The 25,505-nt window shown below is 40.5% G+C and overlaps 1 protein-coding gene across 6 annotated transcripts in view; it reads right to left on the bottom strand.

Annotated features, from left to right (window-relative positions):
- Window positions 1-25,505, bottom strand: part of APP (amyloid beta precursor protein) — a 262,737-nt gene that overhangs the window by 89,658 nt on the left and 147,574 nt on the right. For 2 of the 6 annotated variants that reach the window (XM_028115529.2, XM_028115501.2), the window contains exons 7-8: window positions 11,206-11,373; window positions 8,857-8,913 (exon numbers count right to left, since the gene is read on the bottom strand). The exons of 2 other annotated variants lie outside the window; for them this stretch is intronic. In XM_028115529.2, coding sequence (XP_027971330.1) covers window positions 8,857-8,913; window positions 11,206-11,373 — 225 coding nt within the window. The remainder of the gene's footprint in view (window positions 1-8,856; window positions 8,914-11,205; window positions 11,374-25,505) is intronic. 2 more of the 6 variants (XM_088024143.1, XM_028115510.2) reach the window with 1 other exon arrangement.

Raw genomic sequence — 25,505 nt, 5'->3', positions numbered from 1 at the left:
AACATGAACTGGCAAAAAACATGCTTCGCTATGATATCTGTCGAACTATTTTCCATCCAACAGCTGTTCCTGCCCTGAATGCTATCTTGCAAATGACCTCAACCCAATGTTTCAGCAGAAGTAGGGTTATGAGACAGGGGTCATGTGGGAGAGATCCCACAGAGCGCGAAGCTGGATGATCTTTTAGCCTTTGGCCCCTGCTCAGATGGGCTCATCTGTGCCTTCTGCAAGCAAGCCCGCTGGATATATTCCCCTTTCGCAGAAAACTAGACTAAACATTCAGGGTTAAACACCTTTAGCTCTGGGTTTTAACCTCTAGCGGCCACATCTGAGCAGCCTGCCATCATCATATGCATGGGCTTTTAACTTTTCAAACGACCTTCATATTGATTTTCTTGGTCTCATTAACAGCCTGGTAAAATATGGTAGGATACACCTTTCAATATCAAGAATGGGTATCTATATGTAATACCAAGCAAAAACAAATGCTACAGAAAAGCAGTTCCAGCTCACAGCACATTACTGCCTCAAGGTGAACACTCTGGTTCCAAAAATTTGGTGCATTCTAGATGACTAATACTTTCCATAGAAACTTTATCCTTGCTTTTTTTGGGGGGCGGGGGGCAACCCTGGGCGGTCAGGGCTATCTGAAAAGCTGAGACAGCAGCTCGGATGTAGACCATGCCACCTTGAGTGTGTTTGTTCATTCCTTTATTCCTCTGTTTAACAAATATTACCACCCATACCGAATGTGAGACACACGGGAAAAACCAATGAGCAAAACAAAGACCGCTGTTCTTAGGGAATTATATTCTAGTGAGAGAAACAATCACCTCAAAAAAAAAAAAAAAAACCCCAGATAAAAATAAGTCACATTGTTAGAATGTGGTCTGTATTATGGAGAAAAAGAAAACTAGAACAGGGCTGGGAAGAGTTAGGGGTGCGGGAAAGGGAGCTGGGGTGGGCGAGAGGCCAGGCTGGGTCTAACCGAGGTGTGTGTAGATAAAGAGCTGAAGCCCCACTTCCCTGTCACCTGCTGGAGGAATGCAGCAGGGAGACGGAGACACTAGCACAAAGGTCCTAAGAGGTGAGTGTGCCTGGAAAATTCTAGGACAAGCAAGGTCAGCGTGGCCAGAGCTGAAGAAGCAAGGGAGAGAGAAGCGCGAGAGGCAGAAAGGAAAGGGGGGGACGGATCAGGTAAGAGCTGTGAGGAGCCAATGCAAGTTGTTCTGAGGAGGGGAAAGATGTGATGGAATGCTTTTGGAGGGTCACTGTCTGCTGAGGGACAAAGCAGAAGAGGGTGAGGGGTTCTCATGGAAGGCTCCTCCCCCCCGCCCCCCAGACATAAGATGAATCACAGATTGGCTTCTTTCTCTCATTGCAAAGGTAATAAGATACTAAGAGAGAAATTCTTTTCACAGGTGTGTGAGGGTTCATTTCGGTTTTAGTAATTTTGCACCAATGTATGTCACAATACTTCCACTTCACATTGCAATCTCTCTTAGTACCTATCAGAGCTCTCTCTCTCTCTTTTTTTGGTGGATGGAAGGGGTGTGTGTACACATTTTCTTTCAGTTTATTTTATTTATTTATTTATTTTTCATTTTTTGGGGGGGGGGAGTGAGCGAGCCCGTGTGGGGGGTGGGGGGCAAGGGCAGAGGAAGACATAGAATCGTAAGCAGGTTCCACACCCAGCACAGAGCCCCCCCCCCCCCCCCAGTGTGGGGCTCGCTCTCACAACCCTGAGATCATGACCTGAGCTGCAATCCAGAGTCAGATGCTTAACCAACTGAGCCACCCAGGCACCCCACTGCTTTCAGTTTATTAATGAACCCTGGTGCTGCCCCCAATGTTCCTGTAACAAAATACATCCACCATCAATAGGGACATGATGCCAATGAAACATGTCGCTTCCAGCATGTCCCCTGAGAAAACTTCATTAATTTTTAGGAAAGTTACTTCAAAACAAAGTGAAAACAGGTATTATCTTCAGAATGCAGTGGAAATCATTCCCCTGGCCTCTTTGGAGGACCTCTATATCACAGACATGATCAAATTCAGCCAATAAATCAAAGCTTATGCCACATCTTTAGTTCATTTCAGTTTCGACTGTATCATCACTACACAGTATTCCATTTCATGCCAGGCAGCAACAATATGGAGTCGAAACACTACAGACATGAAAAATTGCCCCTATCATTTTGATATTCGCTTGTTTCCTCAATCTTGAGGAGATACGTAATTTTATAGTCAAGGAGGGCTCAGGATGCAAAAGGAGCTATAACCCCACCTTCAAAGAGTAACACTCTGACTATGCAGACCAGGCCATGAGGCAGAAAGGCAGAATGCTTCCACAAACAGAGGCCCGTGAATGGCATTGGGTCGATATACTGTTAGATTCTAACAAGAAAATCTGGTTAGTCTCCTTTCGTCAGGAGAAAGGCAATTTATCTCTACAGCACTGACAAGAGAAGACGAAAGTAAATTAAGACCTATACCAGTCATTGCTTTATCATCGACACTGCTATTTAACACAGAGCCGGCAACAGGGCGACTTGAAACGGCTATGATTTATATTTGAGGTGGCAATGAGGATCATTCGCAGATAGGTGAAATATAAACCTATAAAGAAAGATTTTAGGTGAAAATTCAATCTGGAAACAAGGTGGAGCTTGCAGATGGCCACCCTGACGTTAACGAGAAGAAAAAAAAAAATCTTTCCATTTCTCTAATTCCAAAATAACTAAAATCCCTACCACGCACTGAACTCAAATATTTATCGCACCCACCAAGTCCAGGTGAGAGGAGCCACTTGTAATGTGAAAACAGAGTGTGACCCTTAAATATGGGTCCAGACTCTCCTAAAAACAGAAAAGAAAAAAGAACAAAGGCCCTTCTCCCCACACTGCGCCCTTGCTTCAGGCTTTACAGTCAGGGGATCATAGTAGACAGACTGTCAATACGTTGTGTGGACATAAGGTAATAAAAATGGAATCTACTCTGTGTTTACTCTAGTTGAGCCACATTTCTTTTTTATGTCTTACGGACACGTCCTGGATGTGGGAATTTTGTCAAATATGTGAAAGGAGCTTGAAAAAATGAATGCTGGTGTCATTTTTATTAATCTCTCTCTCGGATTTAGCGCCATGCACCCAAATTTAAGAGCAACTTCGAGTCTGAATCTAAAAACCACAGGTGAGGCAACAGCAGTTGTAACTGACCTTCAGAACCATCCCTCCCTTCTGTTAACTGTTTTCTGTCCAGGTGTTGGGAGCTATTCTCAGCTTCATAAATGGTGGCTCATAAACAGATGACCCGTCAAGAGTTGCTCAACACTCAACAGAGGGGTTCAGAAAGTCAGAATTTGCAATATTATCTACTTTCAAAGAAATTGTAGCAGGAAAAGCCAGATAGAGCTGTTAACCTCTATGGAGGTCTTAAGGATAAAACCAATTTCATTTTGCTCTGGCCTTCCACACCAGTCTTTCCCGACACTTGTATATTTTACTTAATATTGTTACTTAATCCTATCACACACCTGGGTCTCATCTCGCCAATAAAACTGTCAAGTTATTGGAAGCAGGGAACCAGGTCTACTTAGCTGGTGTCCCTCCAAATACCCAGCTTAGCACCAGCACATCCTGAGCTCAGAAGTAATAGCTTTATTAAATCAGAGGTTGACATGCTGGCCTTCTTTTGGTAATTTTTTTTTTTTTTTTTGAGCACAGCTGTATTTATTTGTTTACCTATTGTCTGTAGCTGCTTTTACACTATGATTCCAAGTTGAGTATGTATAACAGAGACCATACGGCCCGCAAAACCTAAAATATCGACTCTCTGGTCTTTTATGGAAAATTTTCGCCAAAACTTTTATTAAACTATCTACTTACACTTCTTTGGAAATAGCTGAAGAACAGAGCACATATATAAATGAGCATTTTTTATTGTTCTGAGTAAATGAGTTTTTTGTTTTTTTTTTTTAAATGCTGGTTTGCTGAGCAAATCAATTCCTGTCCATTTTAGGGATTTGTCCCTATGATAGCTGGGAGGAAAAAGCCATTTTCATTCTGATCATTCTCGATACCAAAGATGTGGCTTCTCCTGTGTCAATCTAACAGATTTTACTGCCACTGATGTGACATGTAATTTAATGCACTCCCACATCTTTATAATAATTTTAATTACTATTAATAATGCTTGGCAGTCTTATAAAAATATCATAGTTCCATTTGTATTCGAGAATGTGCTAATGGGAACTAATATTTGCTATTTCACAATCAGAAGAACAAGTACGGTGTGACTGAGAACAATGGTTCAAGTCTGGCCAAAGACCGAATGCTTGGGTGTTAGAAACAGGATATAACAACCCTGGGGTGAAGGTGGCACCTTCCACTCAAAGGCTGCACAGTGAGTTTGCAAATTATGAGCCTCTTGACCAGCGGCCTTGGAACTTGGGGATGGTGATCCGGCCTGATTTGGTTATGTCCTCATTATTCTGATATTCTCTGGAAGTGTATTAGTTAGTCTATTCTATCTCGACCATTTGGATACGAGTAAAAAACAATCCTTTCCCCTTCTGGATCCTGCATGAGGCCAGATCTAACCTTTGCAGAGACCCTAAGGCCATAAACATAATCCCAAGGTACATCCTAGATGCCAAGTGATCTGAGTGGCAAGGCCATGTGGCATCACTACAGATGGCCGTTCTCTAGCATAATGCTGGGATTCTGTGAAACAGACAGAGGACGAGGGTGGTGCCTGGGGGAACCATGTACTTCCAACCCAGGGGTTTGCTGGTTTAGTCTCTGTTTCCCTAGTAGTGCTCACATTAGAGCAGAAAGACTATGAGGCCTCTAACTACCCTACAGTCGGCATAGCAATTTCTACCTTACCTTGTACACATTGAGAGCTAGGATGGTGGTCTAACAAATTCATTAACATCTGTCAAGAACTACAGGCTTCTGACATTCAACACATCCACAGGCCCTCAAGTTCATGGAGAGTGTGCTTGTTTACACCAGCCTAGTTATATCTTTGAATCAGATGTGGGCTCACCTAGTCTAGATCAGAGGCTCTCAACAGCTGGGGGGCGGGGGGGGGTGATTTTGCCCTTCCGTGCCTCAGGACACAATTTGGCAAAGTCTGGAGACAGCTGAAGTTATCATAGTTGGGGTGGTATTACTGGCATCTTGTGGGTAGAGACTAGAGAAGATGCTAAACATGCTCCATACACAGGACAGCATTTGCAAGAACGAACCATCTAGTGCCAAACATCAGTGGTGTCAAGGTTGAGAGGCCTTGGTTTAGGTATTGTCTGTGTCACAACTCGCTGCAAGAAGAGAGCCAAAGATGGGTCATTTGTTGTTCTCTTTGGCCAGACCCTTTGGTGCAGTCAGCTGACTAAATCCTGGCATGAAGCTCTGTGTCACATTAAATGCCATTAAGGAGTCAGTTGGTTTGCCTTTTGAGATGCAGTCTGACGGGGAGAATGCTAGGAAAAAAAATCATTCTCTCGTATTTGAAACATAAACTAATCCATAAATATTTACATACTAATCTAAGATTAATTGTTGTTCACAAACACAAATGGGCAGACACCAAATTAATGTCAGAAACAACTCTGGTCTCATCAGATACTTTATTCTCAAACAGGAAAAAGATTTTATAAAGCTTTCAAATCCACAAGTTTATGAGTAAAATGAAAGCTCTTAGCCTCTTATTTCTCTCTCTTTTTTTAAATTTTTTTATTGTTATGTTAGTCACCATATATTACATCATTAGTTTTTGATGTAGTGTTCCATGATTCATTGTTTGTTCATCTCTCTTTTTTATCTGTGGTTTAGATTCTTATCTACAACAACAAAATAAAAAAAAATCAGTGTTCTTTAAAATTGCAATAATTAAAATTGGTTTTTCTGACAAGGATTTAAAATCTAGAAATATGGTTATAATACATTTTTACAGGAAAATGACTGTATTTATAATGTACACCATCACAGATTTTCTCCACATGTGCAATGTTACAGCAGTTTAACTGCGGAGCTTTTTCTAACCCATTTCATATTTATTATTTCACTAGAAGCAACTCAAACTGAGAAACCCATAAAACCAACCACTTTGGTGAAGACAGACCTTCCAGTGAAACCCTAGGTTGGTGAAAGAGCCACCTGCAAGCCCAGCTTGCCAAATCAAATGGGCTTGTTCACCTTCTCGTTGGGCTCATTTCTCTGACTATATTCTGCTATCTGCATTTGACCTCCAGATGATGTGACTTCTTTAATTCAAATGTGTAACTTTGCTATAAATAAGATAGCATTGCTGCACAGGCTATAAATAACTAGAAATTATATGCTTTCTCTAGTCTGTTTGTACTACCACTGAAGAACCCTATACTTGCTGTGATGAATAGTCTCTGTAGGTAGACAAGAAAATAGAGCTGCCAAAATTACCTCACCCTCCTAGGTGTCATGGAAAGGCGTCATGATCCCAAATACATTACAAGTAGTGGGAGAATATTACTGCAAAAGAGAAAATTATGAGATTTTCAAGGTATCTTTGGAAGAGCTGAGGACACAAGAACGTCATGAAAATAAAAAATTTACTTATTTCTTAAAGACTTTATTTGAGAGAGAGCGAGCGTACGCATGTGGGGGCAGAGGGAGAAGGAACACAGAGCCCAATGTGGGGCTTGATCTCACAACACTGAGATCACAACCTCAGCCGAAATCAAGAGTCGGGACACTTAAATCGACTGAGCCGCCCGAGCCCCTCATGAAAATAAATTTATCAAATAATGCTCATTTCCGTTAATTATTAAGAATGGAAAAATATAATTATTTTACATGTTAAAATGATATAAAATGAATTTTTTTATAAAAGGGGGAAAGATATTTATTGAGGCATGCCATTTTCACTGCATTTAGAAAAAAAGTTTTTAGTTTTCTTCCTCTTTCTGTTATTTTCTGTATTCTTAAAATGCGTTCTGAACTCTAAATGTAATTTTTCTAACCTAAAAAACAGAATCAAATCCTTGGCTGTATGGAGTGCGGTGTATATAGCCACAATATCATTTATGTTTCAAAGCTGGTCCTGCACAAGTTTGATGGCTCTCATCGCCTCATTTTCTCCTATGTATAAAGGACATGAAGAAAATGCCCACAAAGTGCTCCTGAGAAAAATAAATGATCCATGAAAATGCCTGGTAAATTGCAGCCTGCCACAAAGATCAATATATTATTAATCCTACAGTGTAATACCCAGTTTTCTCTGGTCCTCTGTGTCTACTCACTTGTCATACTTTTGATGTTGTTAGAAAAAAAATGCTTTGTCACGATCACAGCAAATATGTTGATTGTAGTAATAAAACCCCCATCCTTCAAAAGTTATATATAAAGTGAATGAATTTGAATCTTATGGTGGCCATTAAAAAAACTATGGTTGGTGATGAAATTGTTTGTAAATTACATAATTCTCTATTATTTATCTTTTTAAGTTTTATCTTTTAAAGATTTTTCTTAAAAATTTATTTATTTTAAAGATTTTATTTATTTATTTGAGAGAGAGAGAGAGAGAGAGAGAGAGAACAGGAGCAGGGGCACAGGGAGAGGGAGAAGGAGAGGTAGACTCCATGCTGAGCAGGGAGCCCGATGCGGGGCTTGATCCCAGGACCCTGGGATCATGACCCAAGCCGAAAGCAGATGCTTAACTGACTGTGCTACCCAGGCGCCCTTAAAATTTATTTATTTTAGAGAAGGAGAGAGTGTGTGAGCACGTGCACATGCACAGAGGAGCAGAGGTGGAGGGAGAAGGAGAGAAGCATGCTGCTTGCTGAGTGTGGAGCCCAACACGAGGCTCAGTCTCACGACTCATGAGATCATGACCAGAGCCGAAATCAAAAGTCAGATGCTCAACCAACTGAGCCACCCAGGTGCCACTTATTTATTTATTTTTTTAGAAAGATCGATTCGGAGACCAGGTTTTTTTTTTTTTAGGATAATATAAATAAATGCTAATTTTCATTGTATCTGAACTACAACTGAAAATGTATCTCTTTTTCCAACAACCATAAGCTTCAATAGCGTGTGTGTGTGTGTATCACCCCTGACCTAACAATGCATTAACCTGTTTTTGGATATAATCCACATTTTAAAATAAATACTCGTGTGTTTAACACCACATTTTAAAACCAAGCTAGACTGATAATGCCAAGTGGAATCATCACAAAACAAAGACACTCTAAGAATGGCTGATGCAAGATTTCTTTAGATGAATCTTCTTCTACAACCTTATGATAAAAGCCAAAGTCGGGCACTTCTGTCCCAGGAGTGTGCATTCAGGGAGAGGAAGAAGAGGTGGTTAGGAAATCTAGAGGTGCTCTTTCACTTCCTAAGGCTTCACGTGTGTCTTACAACACACAGCTGAAGCCTGTGCATACACATTAGTTCATGGAGTTAGTACAATGCACGCATATTATGTATTTTTCTGGGATACGAGTCACTTATACATATGTGGCCTCTCGTTAAACTGTGGCATCTTGACAGCTTTAGGAAATAAAACAGTGATGCCAACTAAAACACAGTAATATTACATATACGATATATAACAGAACCACACTAAATTGAAAAAAAAAGATCAGAAATAGAAGTTTAGTCAATGCTCTTAGCCTGGCATCTGAAGTTGTCTGGCAAAACTGGACATAATTACAAAGCAAAGCAATGGAGATAAACATTTTATTGAAAGACAGGTGATGGAGACACACAAAACCATGCAAAGAAGGTGACGATGCTGGAGTTATAATCCAGCGGTGCACTGTACTACGTCCTCCCCCCAAGCCCCCTCCAGTGAATGACAACATACGTTTAACAGCATCTTGGGGAAGAGGTTCCTGGGTGGTCTTGAGTAAACTTTGGGACACTATGGAGAAAATAAGAGAACGTAACTAAAAACAAAAACAGAAACATGGGAATGATGGTTGAAACTTACATGATTCCACTGCCCAAAGGGAAAAACAAAAACAAAAACACTGAATGAAAAACAAAACTCAACAAATACCCCGAGGCTGGGCCCCAGCAGGGAACCAAAGTAAACATAAACATAAAAGATCTATTTCCACAGTAATACCTTAGAGTGCTGGGTATTTGGTCTTCAATAGCACTTCCGAGTAACCTGCTGAGGATTTCCTTCTCCCATTCTCCCTCCTTAGTGCCAAGCATAGTCAATTCCCAAGGATCCACTCCGATCACCCATTCATGGGGCACCTCCAGTTCGTAGCTCGGGCCACGTGTTGAGTTTTACTGTCCACTTAGATCTGCCCACCCTTCTGACCTTCAGCCTCCTGCGTTTGCTTTCTTGATAAATTATTCTATAACCTGCCTCCCCCCCTTCTGAAACTGAATATGGACTGCCTGGCTGATCCATTACACCTTTGTTGGGAGTCTCTACCTTTGGTAAATCTCTCAGCAAAAGGCGTGCCATCCAGGGCACCTTCTGACCTGTGGTGCCCACAGCTCGCTCCCAGCCTGAGTCAAATCAGACTGATGAAGTGGAGAGGGTGTGCGTACGAGCAGTAGCAGTGTTTTGGGGGGCGGGGGAATAATTTCTAACTCGAGGCAAACTCCTCACTGCCGATAATTCTTAAACACCCTCTTTCTTATTGCGTGTGCATGCGTGCGTGCACACGCACACACAATTTATATTCCAAAAAATAAATCCACCTCAGGGAAATGGAGAAAAAAAGTTGGAAATCGGCCAAGAAATCTCCCTCAGCAGCTAAGCCACTTAGAATCTCTGTAACAAAAGTCCTTTGTTCAAGAGGCTCCAGGCAACAGAATCCCCCATTGTGTTCCATGTTACCTGACCTAATTAACTTCTTTGAAACAGGAGTCTTTTGAGCTAGAAGCTACCATCATCCAAAGGCAGCCAGAAAAGAAGCCCTTGGGGTTACCAATTCCTACACCTGTTCTCACACATGATAGAAGTGGAGTCATCCCTCACCCAGGAGACCAACAGGAACTGTTCCATTAGATTCCACTTAGATACTGGGCTTCACAATAGAAGGTCTTAATGGGTGCAGGTCCTTTTGTTGTTTAGTGTAAGCCCATGATCACAGCGGAAAACAATTTATATAATCCTTAGGAATCCCAGGCAGGAAATGGTAGCTGTCACCCTCACAAGAGCAAGGGAGAAAAGGCAGGAGTCTCTCAAAAAGGAAATGCACAACTACAAACACATACGTACTGAATTTAATCTTTAATTTCTCAAGCTGAGTAATTATTTCTTGAATAGTTCAAATCTCCTACTCATGAACAACAGTAAATAAATAAAATTGGGACTTTCACATGGAAGGCTGTTGACAAGAAGAGAAGTCCCCTATGTCTGGTTTACTACCTCCTGAGTGCTACCTCTGTGGAAAAAGTTTCATCTTACTTTTGAGTCACTGTCACTTTATGTATTTATTCCCCAGCGTTATGAAGAGCTGAAAGTTCGAGAGAAAAGGCTTTGAAAATTATACTCCCAAGTCTCTTGTCATTCAAGGTTTCTAACGTTAAGTGAAGACGATTCTTCTGTTTCCAAGAGAAGACACGAAAAATCAATATTGCAACCGGCCCAGTGAGAGCTCAGAGGCCACTGGGGCCTTTCTATCCTCCGGCATTTGAAGTGCATATGCTCAATTCAATCACATTCTCGGCTGCCACCATCAAAGTCACATGTTACAAAATAACGTAAAGGTTATTACTCATCACAACAATCCGCCTTGCCAGGGCAACCGAAGCTGCATCAGCCAGGCTTCTGGTGGGTAAGCCTTGTTTGCACACGTACTGCTCATGCACAGACCCGAATACAAAGGTGCACAGACAAACACACACGTAGACATTTGCAGAAAATAGCTGAGAAGACAAAACAGCGACTCCAGCTTGGCTTAAAGAGAGGCACTCAAGAGAAGTCCCTAGAGACTGCAAGACGAATGCACCACAGCTAGTAGAAGAACACATCCAGGGCCATGCTTTATTAGAGAAAGACGGAGATGTGTGCTCAGGGGGGAACAGGCGGGAGGAGACGCCGGGCAGTTAGAGAAGTAGACAGAAAACGTGGTTAGTGGTAGCAACAGACCCGTTCCCAAGGACCAGGAAAACCAATCTGTTACAGAGAGCGGAGTCAGTGGCGAGAAAGACGAAAGGTGGCCAGGCTTGAGGAAGGTCCACTTACTGACGCTGCCACACACGGCCATGCAGTACTCCTCTGTGTCAAAGTTGTTTCGGTTGCCGCCACATCCGCCGTAAAAGAACGGAGCGCACTTCTCTTCGGTCACATCAAAGTACCAGCGGGAGATCATTGCTCGGCATGGCCCTGTCTCGGCCTGTTCAGAGCACACCTCTAATCAGAGGAGACGTGGGGAACCACATTTAGCATGAAAAGGTACCAGCTCGCGGTTCACGCGCATATTTACTTTTCTTATGCATCAGTCCTCCCCCGGGGGGTGACATGGGCTGGGATTACTAGGCAGATTCTGCCCAACATTTTAATCACCTACCAGGACTTTGGAACGACCTCTGAAATAGAGGCTGTGCGTGCTCATCTGGTTTAATGAGCGTAGCTTAGTAGAAGTAAAAGGATTCAAGCTGGAGGTCAACGTATCTTTTAGCCGCTTTTAGATTAATAGTAAATGCCCCAAAGTGTCTGCACATCGAAATATTTCTACACTCTAAGAAATAAACTTCTCTTCTAGAACAACCTCAAGTCAGCTTTAAAGGTAAAAGGATTGTGTCTGCTTCTGATGTAAAAAACGTACCCTCTCACAAACATCTGATTGTTTTCCTTCATGAAGGGCAGCCTTGCCTCAGAGTATAAAATAATTACATGTATTTTGAATTTAATCCAGTTTGCGGAGAACCAGCCTGTCCACTGACCATATTTGAAAACATATGTAACATCTGTAAATGTGACTTACAGCTGATTATATTAACTTTAGTTAAATACAATTTTTGATTTTTCATTCATCTGTCCTTTGGGCAATAATGTCACAAACAGTAAGACATCGTCAACCAACTCTAATTTGTTAATACATACCGAGTACCATTTTACCTTAAAGCACATCTCACCTGTCAACATACTTTGCCACCCTCCCCAAGATCAGCGCCACGATCACGGATTGATCCAAGTGTCATAACCTCTCTGTTTCCATTTGTAAAGTTATGGTGATTAGAAAAGGAACTCTTCCTCCCATGTGTATTCCATTTTTGTTACAAGTAAAACAATTCTCCCTCTGAGTTTCTGCCTTGCCCTAGCTAGGCTTATAGAGAAACTGTGGATGCCTGAGCCCACAGAGATGTCTTGTTTATGAGTTTTCCTATCATACCAAGGAAAAGCGCAAAGCGTCCTTCTCAAAATGCAAAACTCAGAGCTTCCAAATTAGGAATATTCAACAACATTCCTCTGTTCAGTCCTTTAATCATTCACTCAAAGACAAAGATCCACACTGTCCATGTAAATGAGAACTACTGTTTAACCTCCCTGTACCCCACTTATTGCTCTTTCCAATTGAGACTGAGGTGATGGCAAAACCAGGAGCTACCACCACCATGATGACATCGACGGTCAGCATGGAGCTCAGAAGGTGCGTGGCAAATACTGTGCAGGCGAAAAGCCGGTGTGACGGATATCCAAGGTGGTTCTGGCTCTCTTTAGTTGGTTTTCAGATGGACATATCTGGCTCCAGGAGCATCAGCGCTTAAGGCCACCCATCTCTAATGTCTTCTCATTCAGTACTGCTGCTTTAGAAGTCCATCCTTGCCAAGCCATGATGTATTTTCAGTTTGTTTTCTGCACACAGACCTCTCCTGGACGATGAGAATCTGCCATCCCATTCACACAAGCTCCCCATCCACTTGTGTAAGTTATCTCCCATAAAGTAAAGGACTGGTAGTCGTATTTATAAAGGATAAAATAAGTTTTGGGAGTGGGGGAGAGCCTGATCACCTCTCAGTTACTGACAAAGCAGCTTCTGGGCTGTAGAGCTAAGAGCCACACGCCCCAGAGGTGGGCTCCCTGGAAACCACAGCCATCAGCTGTCTCCACTCCTGGACCTTAACGACTCTCTCTCTCCCAGCTGCAAGAAACACCTTTACAGGTTCTCTCGTATTTCCTTCACCAATCTGCACATATTTATGTGACAGGCTCTTTCTTGTTGCGAAGATGTGGTAATATTCATCATTAATCCCTTCCTCAGGCTGTACTCATTGCAACAAGACTGCCAGGCAACGCATGATGTCTTCTGAGCCTACCCTGTGGGTGAAGTTGGCCCTGGAGTTGCCAGAGGCCGCTGCTAGCAAGAAAGGCACAGGGTGTCACAGGACCATCGGCAACAAAACCCATCGTGCCTCAACAACTCACCGAGGTCCTCATATTTTATACATCTTAGTACCAAGTACGTGTGGTCTTGTACTCGTCTGCTGCAGGCCCCACGTGACCATCACGGCTGTGCAGGGGCAGGAACCTGTCTCTACGGTATCTCCTGTGTACTAAATAAAAGTGAGAGAATTTGGGGTAGGGGGAAAAGTGAAGTCATGGGAAAAAAGAATGCTGATCAAAGGACAAGATCTGTGATAGATATCTGCCTTTGTTGTCACCTCATAATTTCTTCTGATCAAGGCAAAACCTCCCAGTCCGGAACTCAAACGGCATTTTAATATAGTGTTGTTTTCTTATACTGCAAGTGAAACATTTGCATTTCATTCATTTAATTTTTCTTCTGCCTCGTTCAAAAATGGCTATGAAACCCCTTTGTCACACCTAAATTTGCAGAGTCCCAGTCAACCAGAAAAAGCATTCAGGACTCGAAATCCATTCATACGTCAACTAAGTAAATGGAATGAACCACATGATGAGCCCACAATTCTTGCTGGCGTCTCCAGCTGCAAGGGTCTTGGCCCATCAATCCGAAAAGGCAAAGATCGGAGTGACACCACATTTGGGGAGTGTTTTGGTGGCTCTCCTGACATTATCAGGGCTGTTGCACTCTTAACATTGAAGGCCTCACACAGTTTCATGACTCTGGTGTATGTGGACAAGGTGAGACACAGCCATCAATCACACAGAACATGCGACAACGTGGCCAGAGTTGGTATAATAGTGTGTGATAACCTTATGTCAAATAACTAATGTATCGGGCAGTACCCACACGGGAGCCTCCAGAACAGGGGTACGAATGGCTCTCTGTCACTTTGGGACCTCTCAAAGACAAGGACTCTGTCTGGCTGGTTCTGATCTGCTGACGTGGAGGAATGCATTCCAGCTGGCTTGAACCGGAGCAAGCAGGCAGGAGAGAAAGGGTAGTTTGTAATCCCGCCAATCTTTAGCACCGCCGTCCTACCATGGAGCTGACCTCTTCCAACTTTCCTTCTGGCTAGGACTCGAACATCAACTTCCTCAAGTACTAGGGCTCATTTCAGAGGGGACTCAGTGGGAAATTATTTACAATACCATCAACTTATGCAGAGCATTTAGACCTTCTAGGACTGTAATCCCCCTAAAACAGAATCCACCTGAAAATTAAAACTGCAGTTTTCTTTTCTCCACCTTCATTTTCTTCTCAAAATGTAAAATAAGAAGTAAAAAGACTCATATTTTAAAGCCATTCAAATTCCAATCCACCTTCATTTCTATTCAAAGTAAATCTTCCATACCATAATGAAGAAAATTTGCCCAGAATAACAGAAGCAGGGGTCTTTCTCAGAATGCTTAAAGTCAGACAGAAATACTGGCCCAGACTTACATAGACATCTAAGGAACGATGATCTTTGTTTACTCATATTTAATTCTTAAACTTCTAAGATCACAAATAGGTTTCTCAATCTTCATCTAGCTGAATTCTGCGGGCAGGGAAGGCTTAATCTCTTCTTTTAGAATAGCTCTATCCACCCTTTAAGACAAGAGACCATTTAATAAACTGGAATACTAGTATACACAAAGCATATGAGCTTATGTGCTTAAAAACCAGCTCTATGCATTTTATATCTTTGTAAGATAGGCCCTTGCCAAGATCTGGGCTGGTTTCAATACTAAATTCCATTTTCTAAAAAATAATAATATACTAATACAATATAGGAGCAAAGCTGGAGCTCCCTACACTATATAAAATGATTAGGCAGTCCACTGTCCAAAAAATAATGCTTTAACCACAAAAAATTAACTCTAAATAGATGTCAAATTGAAGTAAACTTTATTGTGGACAACCAAACTTAGAAAACTGTATACTTTAAAAAAATGTCAGCATGAAGACAGCCGTGAAAGTGGCAGCTAGGATGAGGGGAAAATCACCACTTTCCAAAGTACAATAAAAGATAATGCCTCCTTAAAAAGCAAGATTAATGGGCGCCTGGCTGGCTCAATGAGTAGAGCATGCAACTCTTGATCTCAGGGTCATGAGTTTGAGCCCCACACTGGGTGTGGAGCCTGCTTAAAAAAATAATAAGTAATGTAAAAAGTGTTTTAAAAAATAAAAAGCAAAATTAATAGATTAACAAATAATTAGCTTTAAATAAAGCACTAACTAAAGAATAATTTTAGAATGTAAAGCTTTTTATTATTCATTTTTAATAACTAAATTTCAATTATTCTGACTACTGGCATATGTGAAAATAAAACCAGTATTGTATGGAATGTGTAAGGTTTAAATTTACAAATTCTGAGAAAGCAATCACCTGAATAATCCTAGAAGGCTCTTTTATAGAAAGCTAGAAATTATATATTCTGATATTGTAAAGAAACAAAAAAAATTATGTAGGAGAATTTCTCCATATGCTGCAAGAATATATGCAGAATTAAAGTTCAGATATAGTACAAATATACCTATTTTCTTTGAGCTAAAAATTACATACCTTGAAACTTTTTTTTTTTTTTTAAGTAGTCTCCACGCTCAGCGTGGAGCCTGATATGGGGCTTGAACTCACAACCCTGAGACCAAGACCTGAGCTGAGATCAAGAGTTGGATGCTTAACTAACTGAGCTACCCAGGCACTCCCATACCTTGAAAATTTAGAGTACAAAGGGCAAATATAAGAAGACAAATACAATCTGACTTTGTAATAAATCACTTGTTTAATGTTAACAGTAAAATAAAAGCAATGACAGAAATATTAAAATCTACTAAATATGCTTATCTTTAATATTTCCAATAAGTTTTGACTGATCTGCCTAATCATTCAATTAATAATGAATATGGCCAGTTTCAACGCAGTTTATAATAACTACCTTTCAGACTAATTAAGTTATTTCTGCAATTCTAAATATTACTATGGGGTGCAACTTTGTGTGCCTAAGTTATTAGAACACATCTTATATTCTGTTGAATAAAGTACACAGATTTGTGTTTAACTCCTAAGTAAAATTTTAAAAAGGCAACATACCAGAAAAACAATGATTGTTTTAAGAGTGTATTTTTTGCTACAATAGACACATGTACTTTTAATTAAAAGGAAATTTTATAATGTGCTTGCAAATATTAGCAAGTAGTCATCAGAAAACCTGTCCAATAGAAAATAATTCTGATCAGGGCAATAAATGACCAGATATTTATTATCCAGTAATCGTTTTTCATGAAATAAAGGCATATACAAATAGGTAAACAAGCTTGGACCAAATGTCTTGTAACAAATCTCACTTAAGCCCCAAATATGGTTTGGACTATGTAAACAAGTGATGGGAACAGCTGTGCGTGGTCATGAAATCACTGACTCAGTAAGAAATGACGGGTGTCAGGGAAGTCTCTAGAAGGTATCTGTAGTTGGCTAGACTGTTAACTGAATTGTGTTGATTCTCTGAGGCTATCTCATACATCTGTCATTCCAATTATACCTGACCCAATTCTCACATCTCCCCATGATGAAAAAGTCTTCATAAAATGCCACCCGAAGGAGATCCACTTGTAAGGATTTAGACTCATGGGTAACTCCCGTGGTGGCGGTGCTGGCCGCATCCACAAAAGGGCACCATTATGACTTTTTCTGATTTCTTTGTTTCCTGTTTGTTATGGGAATAAACTTGTTTTTCACGGAGCTGTGTGGTTAGAGCAACACAGTATTGTAAGAAGCTCCGAACTCTGCATAAGATAAGAAGAGGTCATGTCCTCTGCTGGAAATAAAGCAAAGTGATTTTTCTTAGTGACGGAGAGGCAGGGTATACTGGGAAACTGATTATCTCCGGGGGCGGGGAGTGTGATTTATAATGTTCAATGATTAACATGGTGTAAATACTCCCGCCATTGGTATTTCAAGATATCACTGGTTGTGGCTCACAAAATTCCTGTATAATCACCTTTTAGAGGATAGCAGGAGTTATCTACACTGCACCAATGAGAGGAATTATAAAGGCACAAGTGAAACTAGTCACAATTGCATTTGTAGGAAGACAGTAAGAGTCTTCTAATTTGCTTGGTCTTGAGAGCTGAATTTTTACAAAATTGCTCAGTGGGAAGACACATCAGGGTTCTTTCACACTTGGTGACATTTGATAATATATTAAGAACACCCCCACCATAGATAAGGATGGCTTTCCCTTTCAGTTTCTTATTCCGGGTCTCAATCTCCTACATCTGCAAGCTATGAAGGGCATGCAATGCTACAAGAAACTACCCCTCAAAGTGCAGTCCATGGATCAACAGGGCCAGTATACCTGGGTCTCAGGAGCCATTCCAGAGGTCTTTCTCTGAATCTATGTTTAGCAAGTTGCCTCAGTGGCTTGAATGGACATTACGGTTTAAGAAAGCAGTGTGATAAACCCTTTTACGTGCAGCTGAAATGTCGAAACCAGATATGGAAGATTCAATCACTTTCTGAAACAACCAGAGGGGAAGGATGAGTAAAAAAGAAGCACAGGTTTTTGGCTTATCAAGAGAGGAATACAACATATTTTAGTAGAGGTATTAAGACTCAATTATGCTCTATCTCAAAAACTTAATTTTAAGAGTTAGCCATACATATTTCTTTGACAGTTTCAATACTTGTGCCTTAAATCCAATACCAACATAGTCATTTTCTTACATACATGTCTATGAAAACTTAGACTTCTCAGAAATCTGAATTTAAGTGATAATGTTCTTGTAACATGCCAGAACACCAGAAATAAAGTTATTATTTTTATTTAGAGAAATAAACAAAGAAGCAATGAAGGAGGCTTGAAATTTACTTTCTTTTATCACCAACAAAAAAGGATGCTTCTAGATAATGCCAGTCCTTCGTGGAGGACAATCCTGCTCTTTCATGACCTTTTTGGGGGGGAGACTGGGCGTGTCCACCTTGCCATTTTAGCTGGTCTCTTGTCACAGGACCCCCTACTCAGTGAGGCAAACGGACTGGCGAAAATGGCATGCCTCTGAAAATGACATGATGTCTAAATGAATAATGAATTGTTCTCTCACTTTCTAGATTCTTTTATTATGTTTGATTTTTTTTTAATTGCAAATTCCATGTTGTATAGATATATGCAATTGTTGTGTCTGAGGCATTTGTACATTTTTTGAATAGCAACGGATTTGGGGAAAAACATGAGGAAGACTAGTATTTTTTTTTTTTAAACTGGTTTCTGGACTTGGAATAAAATTATTTTTTATTTTTATAGATTTGGACATAATTGCATTAAAATGCCTTTGGCTGATTATGCCCATTACTAACACTGAGTCTTGAAACATACAGTGTAGGAATGGAACATGAAAAGTACAAGCCATGAGCACTACTAGCCATGTAAAATATCAAGCAAATGAAGTTCAAAAGTATAATTTCCTATGCGGCCATGCAGATCTTTGGGAATATCCTAAACCACTGATTTCTGCACTTTATGGTATGCAAATTATATCAATAAATTTATTAAAAAATAGAAAACTATTTATGTATACACACAATTTTTTATATGGCTCTCATCCTCACTCTGACATTTTAAGCAAACTACCTGACTAGGCTTTCTGAATTGGCACCATCCAGCTACCTGAAAAGAAGTGGTCAATGCCATGCTCGGTCTCTGTCAAAGCGTGTTTCAAACACCTCAACATCAATGGCTATCATGCCATGGGCACCATCAAGAACAGGCTGCCACCTGTCACACCTATGCCCAGTACCAACATGGGTTCTCTCAACGTCGTTAGGAAGGATGCTACATTCTGGTCCAGGAACAGAGGTGTATCTTATTGGCCCTTAGTCGTAATACTGAGGGAAAGGCTTCTTCGAAAGGGAGGAGCCATTATCCCTTTGCCTTGTTCCCAAATACAAACTGGAGCTTTATTTTCATTTTTGGGCAGCACGCTGTTATGAGGCCTTCAACAAGAGTATGTGAGCACATTTTATGTTCCCAAGTCATGCTCGGTTTTTCCCCAAACCTGGTAAAAGGTTAAATATGAATGATAAGTAAGAATCCTATTAGTGAATCAGAGGACACCTTGTTAAGTGCCACATCCATTACAGACAGGTAACAACGAGATGTCAGAATTAGGCTAAGGTTTGGTTCCTCTACCCTGGAGATCGGTGCAAGCCACTCTGATTTATTTACGCCAGTTTTCGAATTCCTTCCTTTTGGTGCTCTATAAACTGGCAAATCTCGATTCTTCCTGAAAATCACTCATATGCCAAATTCTCATCAATGCCTTAGTTAAAACTGAGGCTGAGCACTCTCCTTCCTCTGTGCTGTCGAAGTGCCTTAGCAGCCAGGTCGAAGAGACTTGTGTCTCTCCCCAGGAGGGAGTGTGCAGGAATGGCTGGGAGCAACATGACAGAGCCACCCTAATTCATATCCCTGTGCCCCCAGGAACCAGCGCAATACCCAGAACCTAAGAGTGTCTGGTTGATGTTGGTGGAACATTCAGCAGTAAATCACATGGTGCTGCTCCCAGATTAATGACTACCAGAGGGAGAAGAGAAATAATTTCATTCTGCAGAGTTCAGTCATCTAGCCCAAGGCAAACAACATTAGATCAAACTTTTTAACTTCATCATCATATACGATGCTTAAAGAGCTACCTGTGTCAGTCTCTGTCCATTTAATAGATGAACTTCCAAGAGGTTCAAAATACCCGCAAGAAATGAAACAGTATCTTGAAATGCAGTAGCATTTAATATTATCTGGGTTGAATTTTCAGCTAGACATAAAATTTAACTGCAGGTATTTTAATATACAATGTATGTTCATAAAAAAATATTTTAACCAAGAAACCGAGTTAGGTTGTTTTTCTTAACATGTATAAATATTACCTCTATTATACCAATAGATATGGATACAGCACATTTTATGTTTTTTATAATTAAAAAAACCAATCTGTTGGTTTATCTTTGGCATTCCTAATTAGTAGTGAACATTAGTTCTCTGAAAAATCAGAATAATGCTTATAATCGTGACAACCATAGCACTATAGGTTAATTGAACACTTACTGTCTACCAGGAACTGCGTTAAGTGTTTCTCATAGATTACACTTCATTGGATCCTCACCAAATGATTAAAATGAGGTAAGTATTATTAAACCCCACTTTACAGAGGGAAGCAGTGGGATTTCAAGGTTATTTGACTGACGCAAATTTACATGGTTAGGTGACAGAGCCGGGATTTGATTCTGGGCAGCCTGCGCTTTTAAAACAAACCACTTACAATGTGCCAGGCATTATAGTAAATGCTAAACATGGATCAGCTAACACATTTGTTCAAAAAACATGAACCGTCTTATCAGCATCTATACCACACACATGAAAAAAGACTTAACCAAGGTTATTTAACTAGCCCAAGGCCATAAAATCATCAAAAATTTTCTCTTGAACACTTGACTAGTCTGCCTCTAAACAAAATAAAACTACTTTAATGAAATTAACCTGGCAGGGTAGTATCTGAAATATAAAAACTTCCTAATATTTTTTTCTTTTTTTTCAGATTTGTTTGAGAGAGCGCAAGCACATGGGTGGGGGAGTGGCAGAGGGAGAGGGAAAAAATCTCAAGCAGACTCCCCGCTGAGCTTGGAGTCGTCTGGGGCCTCGGTCTCATGACCCTGAGATCATGACCTGAGACACAACCAAAAGTCAGATGCTTAAATAACTGAGCCAGCCAGGTGCCCCTCCTAATATTTTTCTCATGACTCATATCAGGGGTTTTCTGTAAGGACCCAGATAGTAAATACTTCCAGCTTTGCAGGCCCTACGGTGTCTCTTGCAACTACTCCATTCTGCCCCTGGAGCAAGAGAGCAGCTATGGACAATACGTAAACAAATGGGATTGGTTGTCTCCTAATAAAACCTTTGTATTAGAAAGCAGGTGACTGGCCATATATGGCCCATGGTCATAGATTGCTGACCCCTGATCATCATTAGTATTATTTAAGTAACAATTCTAAAATTTAGGAAAGGCTCAGTGTGAGATAATAGTAAGATGAATATATGACTACAGCAAAGGAATACACATCTACCAGGGAGCACAGGTTAAACTGAACCAGTATGTATCTGTAAACAAAAGGAAAAGGAAAAAGAAAATGTAGACATTAATGAAGTAGAAATAACCTGGCCCATTTGGATCTGAATGCTGGCTTCACCACCTCCCACCTTTGTGACCATGGACAGTTAAAAAAAAAAAAAAAAAAAAATTCTCCAGGCCTTAGCTGTAAATGGAGAAATAAAATTTCTACCACAGGGCACAGTTACAAGGATTAAAGATAGAAGTAGCTGCCCTCGAGCGGTAGGCAAGTCCATCTCATAACATAGCTGCCTCCCCACGACACTTTCCACAGGAGGAGTGCCTGGCTATCAGCAGGGGCACAGTGAATATCTGCTGAACAAATGAGCAGAAGAAAAAAACCAGACTAATTCTAGATGGAGAAAACAGGCTAGAATAAATCAAACATTATGTCATTTATTATAATACCAAAGTTTAATCAGAGTTTAGAATCCATGGTTGAGTCAGAAGCTGCCCTGACATCTTGGGTTATGAAGTGTTATCCCTTCTCAAATCACAGAAAATTAGAAGAATCTAATATACTGTTGTTTTACTCAAACTGGTATTGGCTTATTCCACTGGGTCAATATCCAAGTTTTCCTGAAGTACTAAAACCAATAAATCCTAAAGCCAGATGGCTGTAGTAGGGTGCTCACTTTTCCCCCTGGAATTGGTAACAGAGTGAGAACTGATATCTTCCCACTTCAGCACCATTCATTCTAATACAATACAGCGGAAAATTTTATGACTGTGCCAGAACGTCCTATACTTTCGTTCCCTCTACCTATTTCTTTCAAATTTAAACAGGTTATAGAACGATTGAGTTTTTGTTATGAAGCACATTAAAGAATGGTATTAGTAGCAATATGCTACTAATGAAGAAACAATTTTCTTATTAAGCAGGGCTGTAAATCACGTTTTCTCTCGGGCACTGAAACGTTAACATTGAAAACGAGATTGTGAGCCTCTTTTCAATATCTCTTCTTTGCAAGTCGCTTCTGATTTTTATTTTCAGCATGGGAGCAGGCTCCTTACAAGTCGAGTCTTACAAAGTCAGCAATCGGGTATGGCATTGCTGGGCTTCATCATCCGGGGAGAGTTAGCTGGGGGTACAGAAAACTCTCTGACGTGGACCCAACACACCATAACATGTTTCTTTCCCAGAAAGCCTTGCTTCAATTACACTTTTGTCCATTTCAGGAGTCGTCCATGGGATGGATGGATTCCTATTAAAAGCTCTTCTAGAGACACTTGGGTGGCCCAGTCGGTTAAGCATCTGCCTTCCGCTCAGGTCATGATCCCGGGGTCCTGGGATCGAGTCCCGCATCGGGCTCCCTGCTCAGTGAGTAGCCTGCTTCTCCCTCTGCCTGCTCTGCCTGCCGCTCCCCCTGCTTGTGCTCTCTCTCTCTGACAAATAAATAAATTAAAAAAAAAATAAATAAAAGCTCTTCTATTTCTAGCATTAACAGTTGGTACCATAAATGACCACATGGTGTGTTTAGAAGGTCACTGTTACTGCTCTTCTTGCCATCAACATTATTAACTTGTTATCTTTTAGGGCTAGCGTCTTCAAAACAAAACAAAACAAACCAAAAACCCGAAAAAAAAACCCCAACTCTCTAGCTGGGAGATTTTTTTTTTTTAATTTCTTTTAATTGCCTTCGCCTTTCTACAGAAAATACTGTAAAAACTTATGTTCCTCTATGTTCTAGCTTAGCTAATAATGCCACATTGAGAGAAAAACTCAAGCAAAAGAACTGGACTTATTTAGAACATAAGACTGTATTATCTCAAGAGAACTCTGCCTTGGTTTGGAATATTGGCCTAAGTTTATGTGGCACTTTCTCATGACACTGCATTAATTATGATAGTCCCTGTTCACCCAACCACTCACAGCAGTAACATCATAATAAAATCTCTTCATTGTTTCTACCAGAAAAATCCTCAGCACATGGTAGGTCCTGAAGTGATCACCCTCAGCTGATGCTCGTACTTTGCCAGCCTGGCATTGAAATTCTGCACATTTTAGCCCCAACCTAATTTTCCTGTAACTATGTCATCTAAAGACATCTGCTCTTGCTTAAATCGGACTGACCTTGTCTCTGAAACATGCCATGTACCTGCCTATGGCAAACCTGTGTTGCCATCTTGAGTGCCTCTAAAGAATGCTAGAATAAAATCTATTGGTAGACCTACTACGAGCCCTTGTACTTCTAATTCAGATGCCATCTCCTCTGTAGAGCCTTCTCTGATCCCTTACTCTTTGCAGTAGGCTCTGGGCGCATACTTTTAAACACAGATGACTTTGTGTTTCTTTGACTTAAATTTCCTACTAGATTTGAACACCCATGAGGGTCGGCTCTCCTGTGTGTTCTCATCATAGGATCCACTAAGCCCAGCAAAGTGGCTTATACTAAAAAGGTGCTTCAGAAATGAGTGTTGAGTAAGTGGGTGTTGATGATGTAAACAGCTGTCTTGATGGAGATCACCAGAACTTCAGAGCCACTGTAGAATACTAGCTGCTGTAATCAGTAGTCACACATCCTGGAGCTTTCAAGAAGAGAAGCTCTGAAAAATCTGTCCTTTCCCTGCTAGGAAAATAGAAGCTAACAAATTCATTTAACCACAGATGGTCCTAAGGGGCACATGAAACACATTCCGAGAAAGGATGCTTCGGGTATTGAAAAAAACCGTGGCTCAAACAAAACGTGCATCTACTTAAATGTATACCTGCTTACACAAGCCTTTATGTGCTGAATGCAAAAAGAAGTTTTCATTAAATAGGGAACGATAAAGTTAAACAGTCTATCTTCTACTCTATTTTGTAAAGAATATGTGACTCTTTCAAAGAATTTTTAAGTTAACTCTGAGCGCTCAACTCGGAATCATCTCGGTTTTAAAAGCTACAAGTTAAAGAAACACAGAACCTCAAACACACTAGTTTTAAGTGAAAGGAGCCAGACACAGAAGACCACGTATGACGCCACTTATAGTAAATGTCTAGAAAAGGCAAATCTGTAGAGACATAAAGCGGACTGATTATTGCTTAGGGCAGGCGGTGAGAACAAAGATGAACTGAACGGGTGTGAGGAATCTCATTGGGATGATGGAAATGTTCTAAGACTGGATTATGATGATGGTTACATAATTTGGTAAATTTATTAAAGCCTCTGCGTTATACACTTATATACTAAAAATGAGTGCATTTCATATGTAAATTATACCTCAATGAAGGTATAAAAAGTGCAGTGAACGGAAGAAGATAGTACAGTGATGATTAGAAATCTACTTAAGGCCCGGAGAAAGTAGCCCATTTTAAGCTCCAATTTAACAACAGAACTGAACTCGTCTTAGCTTAATAAAAAGTGAGAGGAGGACTTACAATATTGTAACATGCGTGGACAGACTTTAAAAGTATCTGAATACATTAAAACTCCACCCATCTGTATTCACCCCGTCTAATTCTATGACCATCTTTCACCATTTGCAAAACAAACGCCTAACCTTTAAGAAATGCAACCCAACAGTTCACTAGCTGCTATAATAACATTTGGTTGTTTAATGTAAATTCAATGCTTGCTTTTATTTCATGGAGACAAAAAAGGAAGTCTGTTAGTTCATTCACGTCACAACATTCTCAACAGGACCATTACTTAAACAGAAACAAAAAGTCTGAAGATATTAACACTGTATCTACCTCTCAAAGAAAGCATTGCCACTCCCCCCAGTAAAACTGTGTAAGGACAACACAAAAGTCATCCAAGTTAAATTTCCCAGCAAAAAGTAGTGTGACAACTCCCCAAATGTCGTTCTTCTGTAATGAAATTTAATTCCAACTATTCACTAAATCTCCACTAAGATTTATCTAAAACCTTCTACAAGGCAGGCCCTCTGCATGATGCTAAGTAAAAGCCTGTCCTTGCCTTCAAGGAGCTCATAGTCCAGGTGGCAAAAGAGTCAACAGGTAGTAAGAGTGTAAGGAATACGTATTCCACGGCCAGGGGCATACCAAGGAGGTCACCTAACCCGGCCTCTGCCAGAAGAGACGGCAGCT

The sequence above is a fragment of the Eumetopias jubatus genome, unplaced genomic scaffold, assembly GCF_037043125.1.
Source record: "Eumetopias jubatus isolate StellerSeaLion01/CBP00866 unplaced genomic scaffold, mEumJub1_p1.0 scaffold_1, whole genome shotgun sequence".
NCBI classification, from domain to species: Eukaryota; Metazoa; Chordata; class Mammalia; order Carnivora; family Otariidae; genus Eumetopias; species Eumetopias jubatus.
Note: the sequence above shows the minus strand (reverse complement) of the source record. Positions and strands in the feature narration are given on the sequence as shown.